This window comes from Zea mays, chromosome 4, assembly GCF_902167145.1.
Source record: "Zea mays cultivar B73 chromosome 4, Zm-B73-REFERENCE-NAM-5.0, whole genome shotgun sequence".
Lineage (NCBI taxonomy): Eukaryota > Viridiplantae > Streptophyta > Magnoliopsida > Poales > Poaceae > Zea > Zea mays.
In genome coordinates this window covers 55,569,978-55,590,837 of record NC_050099.1, presented here as the reverse complement: position 1 = coordinate 55,590,837, position 20,860 = coordinate 55,569,978, and the positions used below count along the sequence as shown (strand labels likewise).

At 43.3% G+C, this 20,860-nt stretch overlaps 1 protein-coding gene across 1 annotated transcript; it reads left to right on the top strand.

Annotated features, from left to right (window-relative positions):
- Positions 1 to 16,287: 16,287 nt before the first annotated feature.
- On the top strand, positions 16,288 to 20,614 carry LOC100382120 (uncharacterized). Its single transcript, NM_001174881.1, has 9 exons — positions 16,288 to 16,473; positions 16,568 to 16,639; positions 18,244 to 18,295; positions 18,405 to 18,485; positions 18,950 to 19,068; positions 19,164 to 19,383; positions 19,496 to 19,614; positions 19,700 to 19,825; positions 19,931 to 20,614. The coding sequence occupies exons 1-9, from the start codon at positions 16,426 to 16,428 to the stop codon at positions 20,393 to 20,395; spliced, it is 1,302 nt and encodes a 433-aa protein (NP_001168352.1). The 5' UTR covers positions 16,288 to 16,425; the 3' UTR covers positions 20,396 to 20,614.
- Positions 20,615 to 20,860: the final 246 nt, after the last annotated feature.

Genomic DNA, 20,860 nt, shown 5'->3' with positions numbered 1-20,860 from the left:
TTTCTTGTGACATTGTGTTTGATGAGACTAATGACTCCCAAGTGGAGCATGTTGATCTTGATGATTAGATGATGAAGAGGCTCCGCATCGCGCTAAGGAACATGTCCATTGGGGATGTGTGTCCTAAGGAATTCGAAGAGCCTCCACAAGCACAAGATCAACTGTCATCTTCCATGCAAGCATCTCCACCAACTCAAGATGAGGATCAGGCTCAAGATGATGAAGATCAAGAGGATGAGCCATCTCAAGAGGAGGACAATGATCAAGGGGGAGATCAAGTTAATAAGGACAAGGAAGATGAGCAAGAAATTTAGGGTCAAAGAATGACACACCCAAGAGTCCACCAAACAATCCAACGAGATCACCCCGTCAACTCCATTCTTTATGATATTCATAAGGGGGTAACCACTCGATCTCGAGTCGCTCATTTTTGTGAACATTACTCTTTTGTGTCCTCTATTGAGCCATACAGAGTGGAGAATGCACTAAGAGATTCGGATTGGGTGTTGGCAATGCAAGAGGAGCTCAACAACTTCATGAGGAATGAGGTATGGCATTTAGTTCCACGTCCTAACCAAAATGTTGTAGGTACCAAATGGGTATTCCACAACAAGCAAGATGAGCATGGTGTGGTGACAAGGAACAAAGCCCGACTTGTAGCCAAAGGTTATTCACAAATCGAAGGTTTGGACTTTGGTGAAACCTATGCACCCATAGCTAGGCTTGAGTCAATTCGCATATTACTTGCCTATGCTACTTACCATGGCTTTAAGCTTTACCAAATGGACGTGAAGAGTGCCTTCCTCAATGGACCAATCAAGGAAGAGGTCTATGTTGAGCAACCAGTGTCGGTCCTGACATTTTAGAGGCCTGGGACAAGATTTATAATGGAGGCCCTTGATAATATTAATTATTACGTATAAATATAATGCACATATATATTGTTAATAAACATTTATGTATATTTGAAAACGGTGTTCATATTAAATACAAAGTAACTATAATATAATATAATATAACATCTCGTAGAAAAATACAGCATATATATGTGTCTAGATGACTCAAAAGAATGTTATCTCGAACAGTGATTAAGTGAATATAATGTGTTGTGAGATCAATCGATCAGGTTATGTTAGTTTTGTGTTCGCTATGTAGGGCAAGACAAAAGCGCAGTCGTATCCAATGTTGTGTGTTGGCTACCGAGAGGAGAGGGAACGATCGCCTGTCTGTCTGTGACTGAGAGTCTAGGCAGATGAGCCTGAGACTACGAAGTACTAGTACTAGAGTATAAAAATTAAAATTGATGAGCTACACCTAATTTTTCTTGCTTGTTGTCGTCGTGTTGTTGACTTATAATTAAATCTTTAAAAGTTTTATAGAGCAAACAGACATACATATACAATATACACTATATTCTGTATATATGTACTGTTATTTAGTACAAAAAATGAGGCCCCATTAATCTGGGGCCCTGGTCGGGGGCACTGCTCGACCCCCGCCAGGGCCGGCACTGTGAGCAATCTCCCGGCTTTGAAGATAGTGAGTAACCTAACCATGTGTATAAAATCTCAAAGGCGCTTTATGGGCTCAAGCAAGCCCCAAGAGCATGGTATGAATGCCTGCGAGATTTCCTTATCACTAATGGTTTCAAAGTCGGTAAAGCCGATCCTACACTTTTTACCAAAACTATTGCAAAAGATTTGTTTGTATGCCAAATTTATGTTGATGATATTATATTTGGGTCTACTAACAAATCTACTTGTGAAGAGTTTAGTAGGATCATTATACAAAAATTCGAGATGTCTATGATGGGGGAGTTGCAGTATTTCCTAGGATTTCAAGTCAAGAAACTCCAAGACGGCACCTTCATCAGCGAAACAAAGTACATTCAAGACATACTTAACAACTTTGGAATGAAGGATGCCAAGCCCATCAAGACACCCATGGGAACAAATGGGCATCTCGACCTCGATACGGGAGGTAAATCCGTAGATCAAAAGGTATACAGGTCGATGATAGGATCTTTACTCTATTTATGTGCATCTCGACCGGATATTATGCTTTTCGTATGCATGTGTGCAAGGTTCCGAGCCGATCCTAAGGAAGTTCACCTTAGGGCCGTGAAAAGAATCATGAGATATTTAGTTTACACTCCTAAGTTTGGACTTTGGTACCCCAAAGGATCCACTTTTGATTTAATAGGTTATTCCGATGCCGATTGGGTAGGGTGTAAAATTGATAGGAAGAGCACATCAGGGACTTGTCAGTTTCTGGGAAGATCCCTAGTGTCTTGGGCTTCAAAGAAACAAAACTCAGTAGCTCTTTCTACCATCGAAGCCGAGTATATTGCCGCAGGCCATTGCTGTGCGCAATTACTTTGGATGAGGCAAACCCTCAGGGACTATGGCTACAAATTGAGCAAAGTCCCTCTCCTATGTGACAATGAGAGTGCAATCCGCATGGTGGATAATCATGTTGAACACAGCCACACTAAGCACATAGACATTCGATATCACTTCTGAGGGATCACCAGCAAAGGGGGGATATCGAGATCGCTTATGTTAGCACCAAAGAACAATTAGTCAATATATTCACCAAGCCATTAGATGAGAAAACTTTGAGCAAACTTAGGAATGAGCTAAATATACTTGATTCTCGGAACTTTGATTGAAACTTCGCACACATAGCTCATTTATATGCCTTTGATTATATCTCTTTCATGACTTCGACTAATGTGTTTTCAAGTATAATTCTATACTAAGTCGTAGATTGAAAGGGAAATGGAGTCTTCGATGAAGACAAGGCTTCCACTCCACTCTAACGGTATCATTTACCCTTCGCCGTCACTCCGCATCACTCTCAAATTGGTATAATCTTTCACACATTTTTACTTGTACCAATCGAGGAGAAAATAAAAGGGCTCTCAAAGTCTCCGTTCTTGGCGATTAATGCCAAAGGGGGAGAAATATCAAGCCCAAAGCAAAAGGAGTGCACCACCAACTTCAAAAATTTTCAAAACAATGATTTATGTTTTGTATTTTCAATTGGTATCTCTTGATAGAAATGACATTTTCAATTGGTATATTGAAAGATGAAATTTCAAAACTAGTATCTAAGTATAAGTTTCAATTGGTATTTATTAAAACCCTCTTGAAAACTAAGATGAGAATTTTATTCAGGGGGAGTTTTGTTTAGTCAAAGGAAAAGCATTTGAAACAGGGGGAGAAATTTCAAATCTTGAAAATGCTTCTTACAATCTTATTCATATACCTTTGACTATTTGCAAAAGACTTTGAAAAAGAATTTTCAAAAAGATTTGCAAAGACAAAACAAGTGGTGCAAATGTGGTCCAAAATGTTAAAAGAAAGAAAGCAAACCATGCATATCTAGTGAAATTATAAATTGGTTTAATTCCAAGTGAAAGTCGCCTAGAGGGGGGTGAATAGGCAAATCTGAAATTTATTAAGTTTAAGCACAACTACAAGCCGGGGTTAGCGTTAGGAATATAAACGAGTCCGAAAAAGAGGGAAAACAAATCAACAAAGAAATAAAGCGGATGAACACAGTGATTTGTTTTACCGAGGTTCGATTCTTGCAAACCTACTCCCCGTTGAGGTGGTCACAAAGACCGGGTCTCTTTCAACCCTTTCCCTCTCTCAAACGGTCACTTAGACCGAGTGAGCCTTTCTCTTCAATCAAATGGGACACTTAGTCCACTACAAGGACCACCACAACTTGGTGTCTCTTGCTTTGATTACAAGTGAGTTGAACACAAGAATAGAGGAAGAAGAAAAGTGATCCAATCGCAAGAGCTCAAAAGAACACAAAAGTCTCTCTCTCTAGTCACTAATTTGTTTGGAGTGATTTCGGATTTGGGAGAGGATTTGATCTCTTTGTTTGTGTCTTGGAATGAAGTCTAGAGCTCTTGTATGAGGTTTGATGGCTGAAAACTTGGATGCATTGAAGTGTGGTGGTTGGGGGGTATTTATAGCCCCAACCACTAAAATGATCGTTGGTGAAGGCTTCTGTCGTATGGCGCACCAGACAGTCTGGTGCGCCAGCCACGTCACCAGGCTGTTGGGTTCCGACCGTTGGAGCTTCTGACAACGGGGCCACCGGACAGTCCGGTGGTGCACCGGATAGGTCTTGTTCACTGTCCGGTGCGCCTTCTGGCGCCTGCTCTGACTTCTGCACGCGCAGTTGCACTGTTCACTGTAGCGTTGAAGACGACCGTTGGCGCGGACGACCGTTGCTCCGCTTGGCACACCGGACAGTCCGGTGCTACACCGGATAGTCCGGTGAATTATAGCAGAGCGGCCTCCCTGAATTCCCGAAGGTGGCAAGTTCGGAGTGGAACTCCCTGGTGCACCGGACACTGTCCGGTGGCACACCAGACAGTCCGGTGCGCCAGGCTAGGGCAGCCTTCGGTTGCTTTGCTCCTTTCTTTTTGAACCCTTTCTTTGAACTTTGTATTGGTTTATTGTGAACCTTTGGCACCTGTAGAACTTATAATCTAGAGCAAACTAGTTAGTCCAATTATTTGTGTTGGGCAATTCAACCACCAAAATCATTTAGGAAAAGGTGTGAGCCTATTTCCCTTTCAATCTCCCCCTTTTTAGTGATTGATGCCAACACAAACCAAAGCAAATATATAGGTGCAGTGATTGAACTAGTTTGCAAAAGGTAAGTGCAAAGATTACTTGGAATTAAGCCAAAATACATTTCATAAGATATGCATGGATGCTTCCTTCATATTTAACATTTTGGACCACGCTTGCACCACTTGTTTTGTTTTTGCAAATATTTTTGGAAATTCTTTTCAAAGTCTTTTTGCAAATAGTCAAAGGTAAATGAATAAGATTTCGAGAAGCATTTTCAAGATTTGAAATTTTCTCCCCTATTTCAAATGCTTTTCCTTTGACTAAACAAAACTCCCCCTCAATGAAATTCCCCTCTTAGTGTTCAAGAGGGTTTTAGATATTAATTTTGAAAGGGGTTATACCAATTTGAAAATTCTATCAAAAATAAGATACTAATTGAAAAACCTTCTTTTAATACAAATTGGAAAGACTACATTTTTGAAATTGGTGGTGGTGTGGTCCTTTTGCTTTGGGCTAATACTTTCTCCCCCTTTGGCATGAATCGCCAAAAACGAATACTTGTGAGTGAAATATAAGCCCTTTTACTTTCTCTCCCCTTGGTAAATAATATAGGAGTGAAGATTATACCAAATTGGAGAGCGGTGTGGAGTGACGGCGAAGGATGAATAATTCGATGGAGTGGAGTGGAAGCCTTGCCTTCGCCGAAGAACTCCATTTCCCTTTCAATCTATGACTTAGCATGAAATACACTTGAAAGCCACATTAGTCATAGCACATGAGAGGGATATGATCAAAGGTACATAAGTGAGCTATGTGTGCAATATATCAATCAAAATTCCTAGAATCAAGAATATTGAGCTCATGCCTAAGTTTGGTAAAAGTTTTCTCATCTAATGGCTTGGTAAAGATATCGGCTAATTGATCTTTGGTGTTAATGTAAGCAATCTTGATATCTCCCCGTTGTTGGTGATCCCTTAAAAATGATACTGAATGGCTATGTGTTTAGTGTGCCTGTGCTCAACGGGATTATTAGCCATGCGGATTGCACTCTCATTATCACATAGGAGAGGAACTTTGGTTAATTTGTAACCATAGTCCCTAAGGGTTTGCCTCATCCAAAGCAATTGCACGCAATAATGGCCTACGGCAATGTACTCGGCTTCGGTGGTAGAAAGAGCTACAGAATTTTGCTTCTTTGAAGCCCAGGACACCAGAGATCTTCCCAAGAACTGGCAAATCCCTGATGTGCTCTTTCTATCAATCTTACACCCTGCCCAATCAGCATCGGAATAACCAATTAAATCAAAAGTGGATCCCTTGGGTACCAAAGGCCAAACTTAGGAGTATAAACTAAATATCTCAAGATTCGTTTTACGGCCCTAATGTGAACTTCTTTAGGATCGACTTGGAATCTTGCACACATGCATACAGAAAGCATAATGTCCGGTCGAGATGCACATAAATAGAGTAAAGATCCTATCATCGACCGGTATACCTTTTGATCTACGGATTTACCTCCCGTGTCAAGGTCGAGATGCCCATTTGTTCCCATGGGTGTCTTGATGGGCTTGGCATCCTTCATCCCAAACTTGGTGAGTATGTCTTGAATGTACTTTGTTTGGCTAATGAAGGTGACCTCTTGGAGTTGCTTGACTTGGAATCCTAAGAAATACTTCAACTCCCCCATCATAGACATCTCGAATTTTTGTACCATGATCCTACTAAACTCTTCACAAGTAGATTTGTTAGTAGACCCAAATATAATATCATCAACATAAATTTGGCATACAAACAAATCATTTGCAATAGTTTTAGTAAAGAGAGTAGGATCGGCTTTTCCGACTTTGAAGCCATTAGCGATAAGAAAATCTCTTAGGCATTCATACCATGCTCTTGGGGCTTGCTTGAGCCCATAAAGCGCCTTAGAGAGTTTATATACATGGTTAGGGTACTCACTATCTTCAAAGTCGGGAGGTTGCTCAACATAGACCTCCTCCTTGATTGGTCCATTGAGGAAGGCACTTTTCACGTCCATTTGGTAAAGCTTAAAGCCATAATAAGTAGCATAGGCAAGTAATATACAAATTGACTCAAGCCTAGCTACGGGTGCATAGGTTTCACCGAAATCCAAACCTTCGACTTGTGAATAACCCTTGGACACAAGTCGGGCTTTGTTCCTTGCCACCACACCATGCTCATCTTGCTTGTTGTGGAAGACCCACTTGGTTCCTACAACATTTTGATTAGGACGTGGAACAAGATGCCATACCTCATTCCTCGTGAAGTTGTTGAGTTCCTCTTGCATTGCCAACACCCAATCCGAATCCCTTAATGCATCTTCTACCATGTATGACTCAATAGAAGACACAAAGGAGTAATGTTCACAAAAATGAGCAACACGAGATCGAGTGGTTACCCCCTTTTGAATATCGCCGAGGATGGTGTTCACGGGGTGATCTCGTTGTATTGCTTGGTGGACTCTTGGGTGAGGCGGTCTTGGACCCTCATCATCTTCCTTGTCTTGATCATGAGCATCTCCCCCTTGATCATTGCCCTCCTCTTGAGGTTGCTCATCTTCTTGATCTTAATTTTCATCTTCTTGAGCTTGATCCTCATCTTGAGTTGGTGGAGATGCTTGATTGGAGGAAGATGGTTGATCTTGTGCTTGTGGAGGCTCTTCGGATTCCTTAGGACATACATCCCCAATGGACATGTTCCTTAGCGCGACGCACGGAGCCTCTTCATCATCTAGCTCATTAAGATCAACTTGCTCTACTTGAGAGCCGTTAGTCTCATCAAACACAATGTCACAAGAAACTTCAACTAGTCCAGTGGACTTGTTAAAGACTCTATATGCCCTTGTGTTTGAATCATAACCAAGTAAAAAGCCTTCTACAACCTTAGGAGCAAATTTAGATTTTCTACCTCTTTTAACAAGAATAAAGCATTTGCTACCAAAGACTCTAAAATATGAAACATTGGGCTTTTTACCGGTTAGGAGTTCATATGATGTCTTCTTGAGGATTCGGTGAAGGTAGAGACGGTTGATGGCGTAGCAAGCGGTGTTAATTGCTTCTGCCCAAAACCGGTCCGAAGTCTTGTATTCATCAAGCATGGTACTTGCCATGTCAAGTAGAGTTATATTCTTCCTCTCTACTACACCATTTTGTTGTGGCGCGTAGGGAGAAGAGAACTCATGCTTGATGCCCTCCTCCTCAAGAAAGCCTTCAATTTGAGAGTTCTTGAACTCCGTTCCGTTGTCGCTTCTTATCTTTTTGATTCTCAATCCGAACTCATTTTGAGCCCGTCTCAAGAATCCCTTTAAGGTCTCTTGGGTTTGTGATTTTTCCTGCAAAAAGAACACCCAAGTGAAGCGAGAATAATCATCCACAATAACTAAACAATACTTATTCCCGTTGATGCTTATGTAAGCGATCGGGCCGAATAGGTCCATGTGGAGTAGCTCAAGTGGCCTGTCCGTCGTCATGATGTTCTTGTGTGGATGATGAACACCAACTTGCTTCCCTGCTTGACATACGCTACAAATCCTGTCTTTCTCAAAATGAACATATGTTAGTCCCAAAATGTGTTCTCCCTTTAGAAGCTTATGAAGATTCTTCATCCCAACGTGGGCTAGTCGGCGATGCCAGAGCCAACCCATGTTAGTCTTAGCAATTAAGCAAGTGTCGAGTTTAGCTCTATTAAAATCAACTAAGTATAGCTGACCCTCTAACACTCCCTTAAATGCTACTGAATCATCACTTCTTCTAAATGCAGTAACACCTAAATCTGTAAAAAGACAGTTGTAGCCCATTTTGCATAATTGAGAAACTGAAAGCAAGTTGTAATCTAAATAATCTACAAGAAAAACATTGGAAATAGAATGGTCAGGAGATATAGCAATTTTACCAAGTCCTTTGACCAAACCTTGATTTCCATCCCCGAATGTGATAGCTCTTTGGGGATCATGGTTTTTCTCATAGGAGCAGAACATCCTTTTCTCCCCTGTCATGTGGTTTGTGCACCCACTGTCAATGATCCAACTTGAGCCCCCAGATGCATAAACCTACAAAACAAATTTAGGCCTTGTTCTTAGGTACCCAAACATTCTTGGGTCCTTTCACATTAGAAACAAGCACCTTGGGTACCCAAACACAAGTCTTTGACCCCTTGTGTTTGCCCCCAACATATTTGGCAACTACTTTGCCTGATTTGTTAGTTAGAACATATGATGCATCAAAAGTCTTAAATGGGATGTTATGTTCATTTGATGCAATAGGAGATTTCCTTTTAGGCAATTTAACATGGGTTGATTGCCTAGAGCTAGATGCCTCACTCTTATACATAAAAGCATGATGAGAGCCAGAGTGAGACTTCCTAGAATGAATTCTCCTAATTTTGTGTTTGGGATAACCGGCAGGGTATAAAATGTAACCCTCGTTATCCTAAACCATGGGAGCCTTGCCCTTCACAAAGTTAGACAATTTCTTAGGGGCACTAAGCTTGACATTGTCTCCCTGTTGGAAGCCAATGCCATCCTTAATGCCAGGACGTCTCCCACTATAGAGCATGCTTCTAGCAAATTTAAATTTTTCATTTTCTAAGTCATGCTCATTAATCTTAGCACTAAGTTGAGCTATGTGATCATTTTGTTGTTTAATTAAAGCTAGGTGATCATGAATAACATCAACATTAATATCTCTACATCTAGTGCAAATGGTAACATGCTCAACGGTAGATGTAGAGGGTTTGCAAGTATTTAATTCAACAATCTTAGCATGTAAAATAGCATTCTCATCTCTAAGATTGGAAATAGAAACATTGCAAACATTTAATTCTTTAGCCTTAGCAATTAATTTTTCATTCTCAATTTTAAGGCTAGAGAGAGATACATTCAACTTGTCAATCTTAGCAATTAAACTAGCATTATCATTTCTAAGATTGGTAATTGAATCATCACAAATATTTGACTTCTCAACCTTAGCAATCAAATTAGCATTCTCAATTCTAAGGTTGGAGATAGTGTCATGGCAAATGCTAAGCTCACTAGTTAATTTTTCACATTTTTCTACTTCCTGAGCATAAGCATTTTTAACCTTAACATGCTTCTTATTTTCTTTAATTAGGAAGTCCTCTTGGCTATCCAAGAGTTCATCCTTCTCATGAATAGCACTAATCAATTCATTCAATTTCTCTTTTTGTTGCATGTTAAGATTGGCAAAAAGAGTAAGCAAGTTATCCTCATCATCGCTAGAATTATCCTCATCACTAGAAGTTGCATACTTAGTGGAGGATCTAGATTTTACCTTCTTCTTCTTGCCGTCCTTTGCCATGAGGCACTTGTGGCCGACGTTGGGGAAGATGAGACCCTTGTTGACGGCGATGTTTGCGGTGTCCTTGTCGGAGGAGGAGTCGATGGAGCTCTCGTCGGAGTCCCACTCCCGGCAAACATGGGCATCGCTGCCCTTCTTATAGTACCTCTTCTTTTCTCTTCTCTTTCCCTTCTTGTCGTCGCCCCTGTCACTATCACTTGATAATGGACATTTTGCAATAAAATGACCGGGCTTACCATACTTGTAGCACACTTTCTTGGAACGGGGCTTGTAATCTTTCCCCTTCCTTTGCTTGAGGATTTGGCGAAATCTTTTAATGATTAAAGTCATCTCCTCATTGTCGAGCTTGGAGGCGTCGATGGGGAGCCTACTTGACGTAGACTCTTCTTTCTCCTCCGTTGCTTTGAAGGCAACGGGTTGCACCTCGGGTGTGGAGGTGGCGCCTCGCTCGATGATTTGTTTGGAGCCTTTGATCATTAACTCAAAGCTCACAAACTTCCCTATAACTTCCTCGGGAGACATTAGTTTATACCTTGGATCACCACGAATTAATTGAACTTGAGTAGGGTTAAGAAAAACAAGTGATCTAAGAATAATCTTGACCATTTCATGGTCATCCCATTTGGTGCTCCCAAGGTTGCGCACTAGGTTCACCAATGTCTTGACCCGGTTGTACGTTGCTTGTGGCTCCTCTCCTTAGTTGAGCATAAATCGACCGAGCTCTCCCTCGATTGTTTCCATCTTGCTGATCTTGGTCACCTCGTCTCCTTCGTGCGCGGTTTTGAGCATGTTCCAAATATCTTTGGTGGACTCTAACCCATGCACTTTGTTATACTCCTCTCGACTTAAAGAGGCAAGGAGTATAGTTGTTGCTTGGGAGTTAAGATGTTGTATTTGGTCGACCTCATCCGAGTCATAGTCCTTATCCCCCACCTGTGGTACCTGCGCTCCATACTCAACAACATTCCATATGCTTTTGTGAAGTAAGGTTAGATGACCTCTCATTCTAGCACTCCACATAGAATAATCTTCACCCTCAAAAACGGGTGGTTTGCCTAATGGAATGGAAAGTAAAGAAGTATGTTTAGGAATGCGAGGATAACGTAGGGGAATCTTACTAAACTTCTTGCGCTCATGGCGCTTAGAAGTGATGGACGGCGCATCGGAGCCGAAGGTGGAAGGCGACGAAGAGTCGGTCTCGTAGTAGACCACCTTCTTCATTTTCTTCTTCTTGTCGCCACTCCGGTGCGACTTGACGCGGGGAGGAGATTCCTCCCTCTTGTTGCCGGACTCCCCCGATGGAGCCTTCCCATGGCTTGTGGCGGGCTTCTCGCCGGTCACCATCTCCTTCTTGGTGTGAGCTCCCGACATAACTTTGAGCGGTTAGGCTCTTAATGAAGTACCGGGCTCCGATACCAATTGAAAGTCGCCTAGAGGGGGGTGAATAGGCAAATCTGAAATTTATTAAGTTTAAGCACAACTACAAGTCGGGGTTAGCGTTAGGAATATAAACGAGTCCGAAAGAGAGGGAAACAAATCAACAAAGAAATAAAGCGGATGAACACGGTGATTTGTTTTACCGAGGTTCGGTTCTTGCAAACCTACTCCCCGTTGAGGTGGTCACAAAGACCGGGTCTCTTTCAACCCTTTCCCTCTCTCAAACGGTCACTTAGACCGAGTGAGCCTTTCTCTTCAATCAAATGGGACACTTAGTCCACTACAAGGACCACCACAACTTGGTGTCTCTTGCTTTGATTACAAGTGAGTTGAACACAAGAATAGAGGAAGAAGAAAAGCGATCCAAGCGCAAGAGCTCAAAAGAACACAAAAGTCTCTCTCTCTAGTCACTAATTTGTTTGGAGTGATTCCGGACTTGGGAGAGGATTTGGTCTCTTTGTTTGTGTCTTGGAATGAAGTCTAGAGCTCTTGTATGAGGTTTGATGACTGAAAACTTGGATGCATTGAAGTGTGGTGGTTGGGGGGTATTTATAGCCCCAACCACCAAAATGACCGTTGGTGAAGGCTTCTGTCGTATGGTGCACCAGACAGTCCGGTGCGCCACCGGACACTGTTCGGTGTGCCAGCCACGTCATTAGGCCGTTGGGTTCCGACCGTTGGAGCTTCTGACAACGGGGCCACCGGACAGTCCGGTGGTGCACCGGATAGGTCCTGTTCACTGTCCGGTGCGCCTTCTGGCGCCTGCTCTGACTTGTGCGCGCGCAGTTGCACTGTTCACTGTAGCGTTGCAGACGACCGTTGGCACGGACGACCGTTGCTCCGCTTGGCACACAGGACAGTCCGGTGCTACACCAGACAGTCCGGTGAATTATAGCGGAGCGGCCTCCCTGAATCCCGAAGGTGGCAAGTTTGGAGTGGAACTCCATGGTGCACCGGACACTGTCCGGTGGTGCACCAGACACTGTCCGGTGGGGCACCGAACAGTCCGGTGTGCCAGACCAAGGCAGCCTTCGGTTGCTTTGCTCCTTTCTTTTTGAACCCTTTCTTTGAACTTTGTATTAGTTTATTGTGAACCTTTGGCACCTGTAGAACTTATAATCTAGAGCAAACTAGTTAGTCCAATTATTTGTGTTGGGCAATTCAACCACCAAAATCATTTAGGAGAAGGTGTGAGCCTATTTCCCTTTCACCAAGCAACCTATGCACTTACCTTATGCAAACTAGTTCAATTCTGCACTTATATATTTGCTTTGGTTTGTGTTGGCATCAATCACCAAAAAGAGGGAGATTGAAAGGGAAATAGGGTTTAACCGTTTCCTATAAATAATTTTGGTGGTTGAATGCGCAACACAAATATTGGACTAACTAGTTTGCTCTAGATTATATATTCTACAGGTGCATAAAGGTTCAACACAAACCAATAAAAGAACAAAGTTAGGGTTCAAAATCAAAGGAGCAAAAGAATCAAGGGTGCCCTAGTCTGGCGCACCGGACTGTCCGGTGTGCCATCGGACAGTGTCCGGTGCACCAAGACCGTACAACTCCAAACTCGCCACCCTCAGGTTTCCCGGGCCGCGCTCCGCTATAATTCACCAGATTGTCCGGTGTGCCACCGGACTGTCCGGTGCACCAGCGGAGCAACGGCTCCTAGGCACAACGGTCGATGGCAACAGACACCTGCGAACGCTACAGTGCGCGCAGAAGTCAGGGCAGCCGTCAGAGGTGCACCGGACAGTGAAGAGTACCTGTCCGGTGCGGCACCGGACTATCCGATGCCACTAGAACACAAAGCTCCAACGGTCGTCTGCGCCCGAACCCTAACGGTTGGGTGACATGGCTGGCGCACCGGACTGTTCGATGCGCCCATCGACAGTAGCCCAACCCCAACGGTTGTTTGGTGGTTGAGGGCTATAAATACCCCCCAACCACCTCCACTCCAACCATCCAAGCATTCCACACATTGCATTCAATACAAGAGCAATAGACTTCACTCCAAGACACAAATCAAGCGATCAATCCACTCAAAGTCCCGAATTCAACTCTGGCGCATTATGGCTTGTGAGAGGATCACTTGTGTTTCTTTGTTGCTCTTGTTGCTTGGTTGGCTTTCTTTTCTTTTCCTTGTTACTCTCAAGTGCTTTGTAAGCAAGGCAAGAGACACCAATTGTGTGGTGGTCCTTGTGGAGTCTAAGTGACCCATGAGAAGTAAAGAAGAAAGCTCACTCAGTCTAAGTGACCGTTTGAGAGAGGAAAAGGGTTGAAAGAGACCCGATCTTTGTGACCACCTCAACGGGGACTAGGTTCTTTGGAACCGAACCTCGGTAAAACAAATCACCGTGTTCATCCGCTCTATCTCTTGGTTGATTTGTTTTTCCCCTCTCTCCCGGACTTAACATTTGTTTTAACGCTAACCCCGGCTTGTAGTGTGTTTAAAGTTGTGAATTTTAGTTTCCGCCTATCCACCCCCATCTAGGCGACTTTCAATTTTCATTTAAGCATTGCATCCATTATTGAAAGGTTGAACTTGAAGAAATTATAGAAGACTTAAAAATGTGGTTCTCAGGGGGAGAAATTTGCATACTCCTAAATTGAATTTTGAGCATGAAGTTTAAATACCTAATTATAGTTTTATGATTAAATGAAGAAAAAGGTGATTTGCACTATTTTCCCCTTAAGTGAGTTTAAGTAGAAGTTTCTCACGTAAGATTTTTAATGAGACAAATCATGCAACACAGCAAGCGTGAGTCATGTACTCTTTCTCCAAAAAATTTCCCACTGGGTTTTTGTGGAGTTTTGGGACATGTGCATCTCGCGGCAAGAGGGCCAAGGGGAGTGTTAAGAAACCAGTTTGGTCCCCGAAGGCCCATGTGGCCCATTTAGCCGAAACCCTAACTTTGCACTATATATAGAGGAGCACACCACCATTTGTTGTAATGAGAGAAGAGAATAGATGAATGAGAATATCGGTTCCTCATATATCTTTGTGTCTCCTGTGTGTTGAGTTAAGAAGCCTTTGGACTACATTCAGTAGCAAAGGATTCTTAGACTGACTCCAACAGAGCAGCTAAATGGACAGGCAAAGCTAAAATAGTTGTCCACGAGCTACTGTAGCAGTACAAAACACCTTCCAACAGGACAGCCAAACGAGCCAGGCGAAAAGGATGGAAAGAGAGAGGAAAGCCATAATAGCTTGTATTGTGGCTGGCAGCCATTTCCTTTTTCTGTGTTTGAGAACATGACCACACCATCTGCTCTATTTGTTAGACTATACTACCGCTGCCTTTTTACCTATGCTGTTGAAAGCGTGTGTCATATGGCTGGACAGGTAAACCAGAGACGCTAGTCAAAATCTTAAATGACTGCTCGATTTACATGGCCTCTGTTGAAATCAGTCTTAACACGAGTGGCACCGCGGGCAGCCACGGGCTAGAGCTTTTGGAGTACCCATCAGAGTTGCCGTAGAGGCGTAGACATGTACACACTTTTGGGTGCCACTGACCTGATCTTGCCCCCACTTGTACGTCAGCACATGTAAACTAACAGGCCTGGGAGGAATCTTCAGTTGGTCGTCGCTGTCTGCAGGGCGCGAACTGGCTTTTGTCTACACTAATGTCGGTCGTGTGCGCCGTGTATCATGCTGCGAACCTGGACAATGGAGAAGGAACAATCAAAACCAAACAAAGACGGGTGTTATTAAGATAATATATTTTAGAATCGGACTCTACTTGCGCATATATATATGAGCGTCCCTTTTTATTTTCATCATATGAGCTTGCATGTGTCGTAAGTTTGTGTAATGCCTGGGGTAAAGCAAATCGGTAGGACTTCGATTTATATCTATTAAATACTACTACTGCCTAAGTCTCTACAGTATCAAAATACAAGTCGTTTAGAGCAGCGACGTGGTCTCTAAAATATAGGTTTGAACAATATTTTTTTAAATATAAATAAATTCTTAATATATTTATATTTTTGCAAAAAAGGTACTTTTTAAGATAAATCTATATATACGACTATTAGATTTTAAAACTAAATAACAAAACTGTTATTAGTAGTTAAAGTTTTATATGTTTGATTTGAACCTTGTCTAAAACGACTTGTTTTTTTATACAGAAGGAAGTACTTTTTTTAGCAAGACTGGTTAGTACTTCGATGCTATGAAGAGTGAAGCCTATTACTTAGGGGGTGTTTGAATGCACTAGAACTAATAATTAGTTGGCTAAAAATTGGTAGTGAAATTAGCTAGCTAATAAATAGTTACCTAACTATTAACTAATTTACCAAAAATAGCTAATAGTTGAACTATTAGCTAAGATGTTTGGATGTCTCAATTAATTTTAGCCACTAACTATTAGCTCTAGTGCATTCAAACACCACTTAGTCGTTAAATTTAACTATACCTCTCAAATAACTAGTGTTGACTCTAGTTATTTCTTAAAATTGAAAGGATGAGAGAGGACGCTAGTAGACATCTCTGTCATGTATATACTTAAATGTGCCACAACCAAACACATCCTTCACTTGAAGTGAAGTGGCATCCCGACGTCAGCTGTGACGTATGCACTGATACCCATACCAAGTGTGAGCGGCCCGGGAGTCAAAGATGCTGGGCAAAGCCGCCGCCCGCCGGGATGGTGTCGTGGAGGTGGTTAGGTAGGCCGTGTCTGCTCGTGCTTGCTGCCGCGGAGCGTCCGCTGGCTAGCTGGATGACGGATTACACGCAACGCGACGTCGTTTGGCCGGGGACCGCGCAACGTGGAAACAGGGCGAGGCAGGACGCCTCACGCCCGCATTAGCACGAAACGACTAGCGGGACCAATCGGGGAAGGGAGTGCGCGGAAGGCCGGCCCTGCCTTCTTTTTTTCCCCCGCGAAGCAGGGCGAGGCAGGCAGCGTGTATAAACTGAGCGAACGTGAGCGGTCTTCGCCTTGTCCTCCGACTCTTCCATTCCATTCTATTCCCGCTTCCACACGTCGGTCGGCGCCCTTCGCGATCGTGTCGTTTCTTCCCGCAGCCTGCCTGCGTGTGGGGTGATGGCTAGGCACTTCAAGTACGTCATCCTCGGCGGCGGTGTCGCGGCGGTACGTGCCTCTGCCCTCTCCCTGCGTGCCTTCAATTGAACATGTGCCGCCGCCGATCGCCGCCTGATCTGACGACGAGGCTTCCTGCGCGCAGGGGTACGCGGCGAGGGAGTTCGCCAAGCAGGGCGTCAACCCCGGCGAGCTCGCCATCATCTCCAAGGAACCAGTACGTATACGCATCTTCAAGTTCCCGATCGATTTTGCCTTTCCTCGTATGTGCGTAGTAATCAATCAAAATCCTCGTCCGTGCCGTGCGATTCTTATTTTGCTAAAGGCTCTTACGTTTCATTTACCGTGCTCTAAATTTTACGCTATAAAATCGTCTGATTTATTTCTATTCATTTTTGAATTAAAATTAATTAAGCGTCCAAACGAATTACGAAGAAACGTTTGGATTGAGGTAGGGCTATACCCTTTCATAGAATATTGTTTCACCAAAAGAATTTGGGAGGAGTTGGGTATCTGTTGATAGGCTAAAACCGTCCGGCTGAGTGAGCCCCTATCTGTAGCATTGGTTGGAGAAATTGGTTTTGTTGCCAATAGGAAAATCATTAGGTCACTATTGATCCTTGTAAACTGGGAGATTTAGCGAGAAAGAAAAGAAATAAGAGAGTCTTTGATCGCAGATTCTTGAGCAGCCAACAAATCATTATCAAAATCAAGTATGAGACGGTCGTCTGGAATTTAGCAGCGACTATTTAGTGGGGTCTGTTTTTCTTTTATGAGAGCATCTCCAACAACATGACCTATAAAAATGTCCTATAATTTGAAAATAAGTATATTTTATAGAATTTAGGGCACCAACAAAACACCTCGCTCCAACAGTAAAGCCTCAAATCTAGATTATAGGACAGCCCACTACAGTGTAGTATATTTGAGTCACTTGAGAGGGTGCCCTATAGTTTTTTGACAAAAAATTATGAAATAAGACAATGTTGGAGTAGTTTTTCATGTGTAGAGCCCCATATTTCAATTTGAGGCACTAGTTTGAGGCATTTTTGGAGATGCTCTGATAAGATCGGACCTTTGCCTAGTGCTTTGGTCACTATATTGATTTAAAACCTCTTGCTATTCTTCTTGTCAATATATATCTTGGCAGACCTCTTGCCTTTCGTTCAAAAAAAACCTTCTTCTTTTGTTTCCCAATCCTCAGATCGTATTAGCAAGACTCTGAACTCTGAAGTTCCGTACACCGTTTCTCTCTTGTCAGAAATTTGGTGATTAAATTGGGGAAGCTGCAGCGCTCAGTAATTTTTTTTCAGATAACGGCTAACCTGCTATCATGCCACCGCTTTCGTTTGTTTTCTCTAACACATCCAATTGAATTCTGATATATTCATATGAACGTTTCTTCAGGTTTTTTTTTGTTTTGTTTTTGGGGATAGTTGCCGCTCGCCAATCAGAGCTACTAGAAGAATATAGAAAGAACTTATGGAGATGACGTGGATAGTTTATATTAGCAGAATACATGATCGAAGTTAGTGAGATGACATAACTATTAATGAGAAATTATATGGATTGTTAGTAGAGGATGATGTGGATGGATTGCGTGTTGGAATAGACCTGTAGTGGAGGTTATTAGTTTTGTAGGAGATATAGACAGATATAGATATAAATTTCAAGTTGAGACCAACTCAACAAGCAGATATACAAGAATATCGAATGAACCTATCCTTTACAGAAATGCTTCTACTTTCAATTGTTATATCTGTTCGCAGCTGGCTATTCTGTGGCGACGCCACTGCTTAACTTCGATCCTCCATCTTTCAGGTGGCCCCTTATGAGCGCCCTGCACTCAGCAAGGGATACCTCTTCCCTCAGAGTAAGCCCTGAATGCAGATGCACAGCGGTGTGTTTTTTCACACGCTGCTGTCCGATGATCCTGCACGCACGATCTCTTTACTGATACCCGATGCTTGTCCTGTCAACAGACGCTGCAAGACTGCCAGGCTTCCACACGTGTGTGGGCAGCGGTGGAGAGAGACTACTTCCTGAATGGTACTCTGAGAAAGGTAATCTTTTTTACTCCTCCCCTAAAGATGAGAATTGTACTAGTACTAGTTATTGATACTTTCATATGTGCACCGATGTTTTGGTTAAAAAAAAACAGTTGCTTTTGCACTCCATCGATCAATATCCCTGCACTTGTAGTTCTTTCTGTCATCGGAATAGTACTAATTACGATTCTTCTGATAAAAATAATTTATTTCACACTGAGCTGCAACTATTAGATTTAAGAATGCGTGGTGATTTGGGCCTGCTTACCTGGGGAAATGTTCTCCTCTAAGATCAAGTGTTGCTTTATTTATTCTGTGTTTGGTGGTCATGCCACCTCAGTCGGTTTTGCAGCAAACATAACACTCCATCTCCTTGTCTGGTCCCTGGAGAAGTCTATTTGATAGCTTGAGCAAGCATGTCCAAAAAGGCATTACTTTTTCCACAGTTCTGATCATGAGCTGATTATGCCTGTTTTCAGGCATTGAACTGATCCTGAGTACTGAGATTGTGAAGGCCGACCTTGCTTCAAAGACTCTGACCAGTGCAGCTGCGGAAACCTTCACATATGAGACCTTGCTCATTGCTACGGGCTCCTCGGTTAGTTCTTACTGAAATTGTTCTCCAAAAACATGTTTTCAATGGGAAAACTTGTTACCTGGGTTGCTCATTATGTATTCTGTCTTCGTGTTCAGGTCATAAAGCTCACTGATTTTGGTGTTCAAGGAGCAGAATCCAACAACATATTGTATCTAAGGGACATTGCGGATGCCGACAAGTTGGTTGCAGCTATGCAGGCAAAGAAGGGTGGAAAGGCTGTGATTGTTGGAGGTGGTTACATAGGGCTTGAGCTTAGCGCTGCCTTGAAAATCAACAACTTCGATGTGACCATGGTGTACCCTGAACCGTGGTGCAGTAAGTCTCGTTAACCTGAAAGCTTATCACGCATGTTCCATCCTCTGGAATTATTCTGAGACAACTACTGACCTTTTCTCTACGTTCTGAATTTGATCTCTTCTACTTCTAGTGCCCCGTCTCTTCACTGCTGGTATTGCTCATTTCTATGAGGGCTACTATGCTAACAAAGGAATCAAGGTTGTAAAGGGCACGGTTGCTGTTGGTTTCGACGCTGATGCCAACGGAGATGTGAGCACTGAACACTCTGCAGATTCAGTTAATCAATTTTATAATGTGTGCTCTGAATGTTATTGTTCACCTTAATGGATGCCAGGTCACTACAGTGAAGTTGAAGAATGGAAGTGTTCTCGAAGCTGATATTGTTATTGTTGGCGTCGGCGGCAGGCCATTGACGCGTCTCTTCATAGGCCAAGCTGCTGACGAGAAAGGTGGACTCAAGGTCAGTTCACTTCTTGCTTTTCTTCTCAAAAAAAGAAGAAATGTTCGAGTCTCGATGAGCTTCTGTGTCTTGCCTGATATTGTGCTAACGTTTTTGTTATGTCAGACCGATGCATTCTTCGAAACAAGTGTAGCCGGGGTATACGCGATCGGCGACGTGGCCACCTTCCCTCTGAAGCTCTACAACGAGCAGAGGAGAGTTGAGCACGTGGACCACGCCCGGAAGTCCGCCGAGCAGGCCGTGAGGGCAATCAAGGCCAAGGAGTCCGGCGAATCGGTGGCCGAATACGACTACCTGCCCTACTTCTACTCCCGGTCGTTCGACTTGGCGTGGCAGTTCTACGGCGACAACGTCGGCGACGACGTGCTGTTCGGCGACAACGACCCGGCCTCGGCCAAGCCCAAGTTCGGCAGCTACTGGGTGAAGGACGGCAAGGTCGTCGGCGTGTTTCTCGAGGGCGGGTCGGCCGAGGAGAACCAGGCCATCGCCAGGGTCGCCAGGGCGCAGCCGCCGGTGGCCGACGTCCAGGCGCTGAAGCAGGAGGGGATCGATTTCGCTTCCAAAATCTGAGCTCTTGGAAAGGTGTAAAAAAAAGAAACATTGGTACCAGTTTTAGCTGATTTCTTTGGCAATTCTACTTTGAGCCTTTTCAGACCACTTGGGTGCTTTGTTACACAGTAGTTCAGATTAGTTGTTAGCCCCTCCCTAATAATTTGGCCTTCGATGTGATGTTGAAAGAACCACCGTGGGATGACGATCCTATTAATAATGCATGTGATTTGTAGCGTCTGTTCATAGTCTACCTATCGCAATGCGATTTTTTTTCTTTTTAGAATATTTCATCCTTATCTTTTGATTGGGCTAGTTACATGTCACGTACGGTAAGCCGTACACAAGGCACAGGCGCGCACGCGACATCCGGTGGGCAGCAGAGCGCCCCAAGAGGGCAGCAGCACCACAGATGGCAGGCGCTCAAGTTTAGAAAAGCAGCAGCCACTTATGGTAAGGAATAAATAGAAAAATATCAATTTGGCA

Bases quoted from the DNA above. Each gene is read 5' to 3' on its own strand.
- LOC100382120 (NM_001174881.1), top strand. From the start codon at position 16,426: ATGGCTAGGCACTTCAAGTACGTCATCCTCGGCGGCGGTGTCGCGGCG. The intron at 18,486-18,949 runs GTAATCTTTTTT...GCCTGTTTTCAG, and splicing joins TGAATGGTACTCTGAGAAAG to GCATTGAACTGATCCTGAGT. The intron at 19,384-19,495 runs GTAAGTCTCGTT...TTCTACTTCTAG, and splicing joins GTACCCTGAACCGTGGTGCA to TGCCCCGTCTCTTCACTGCT.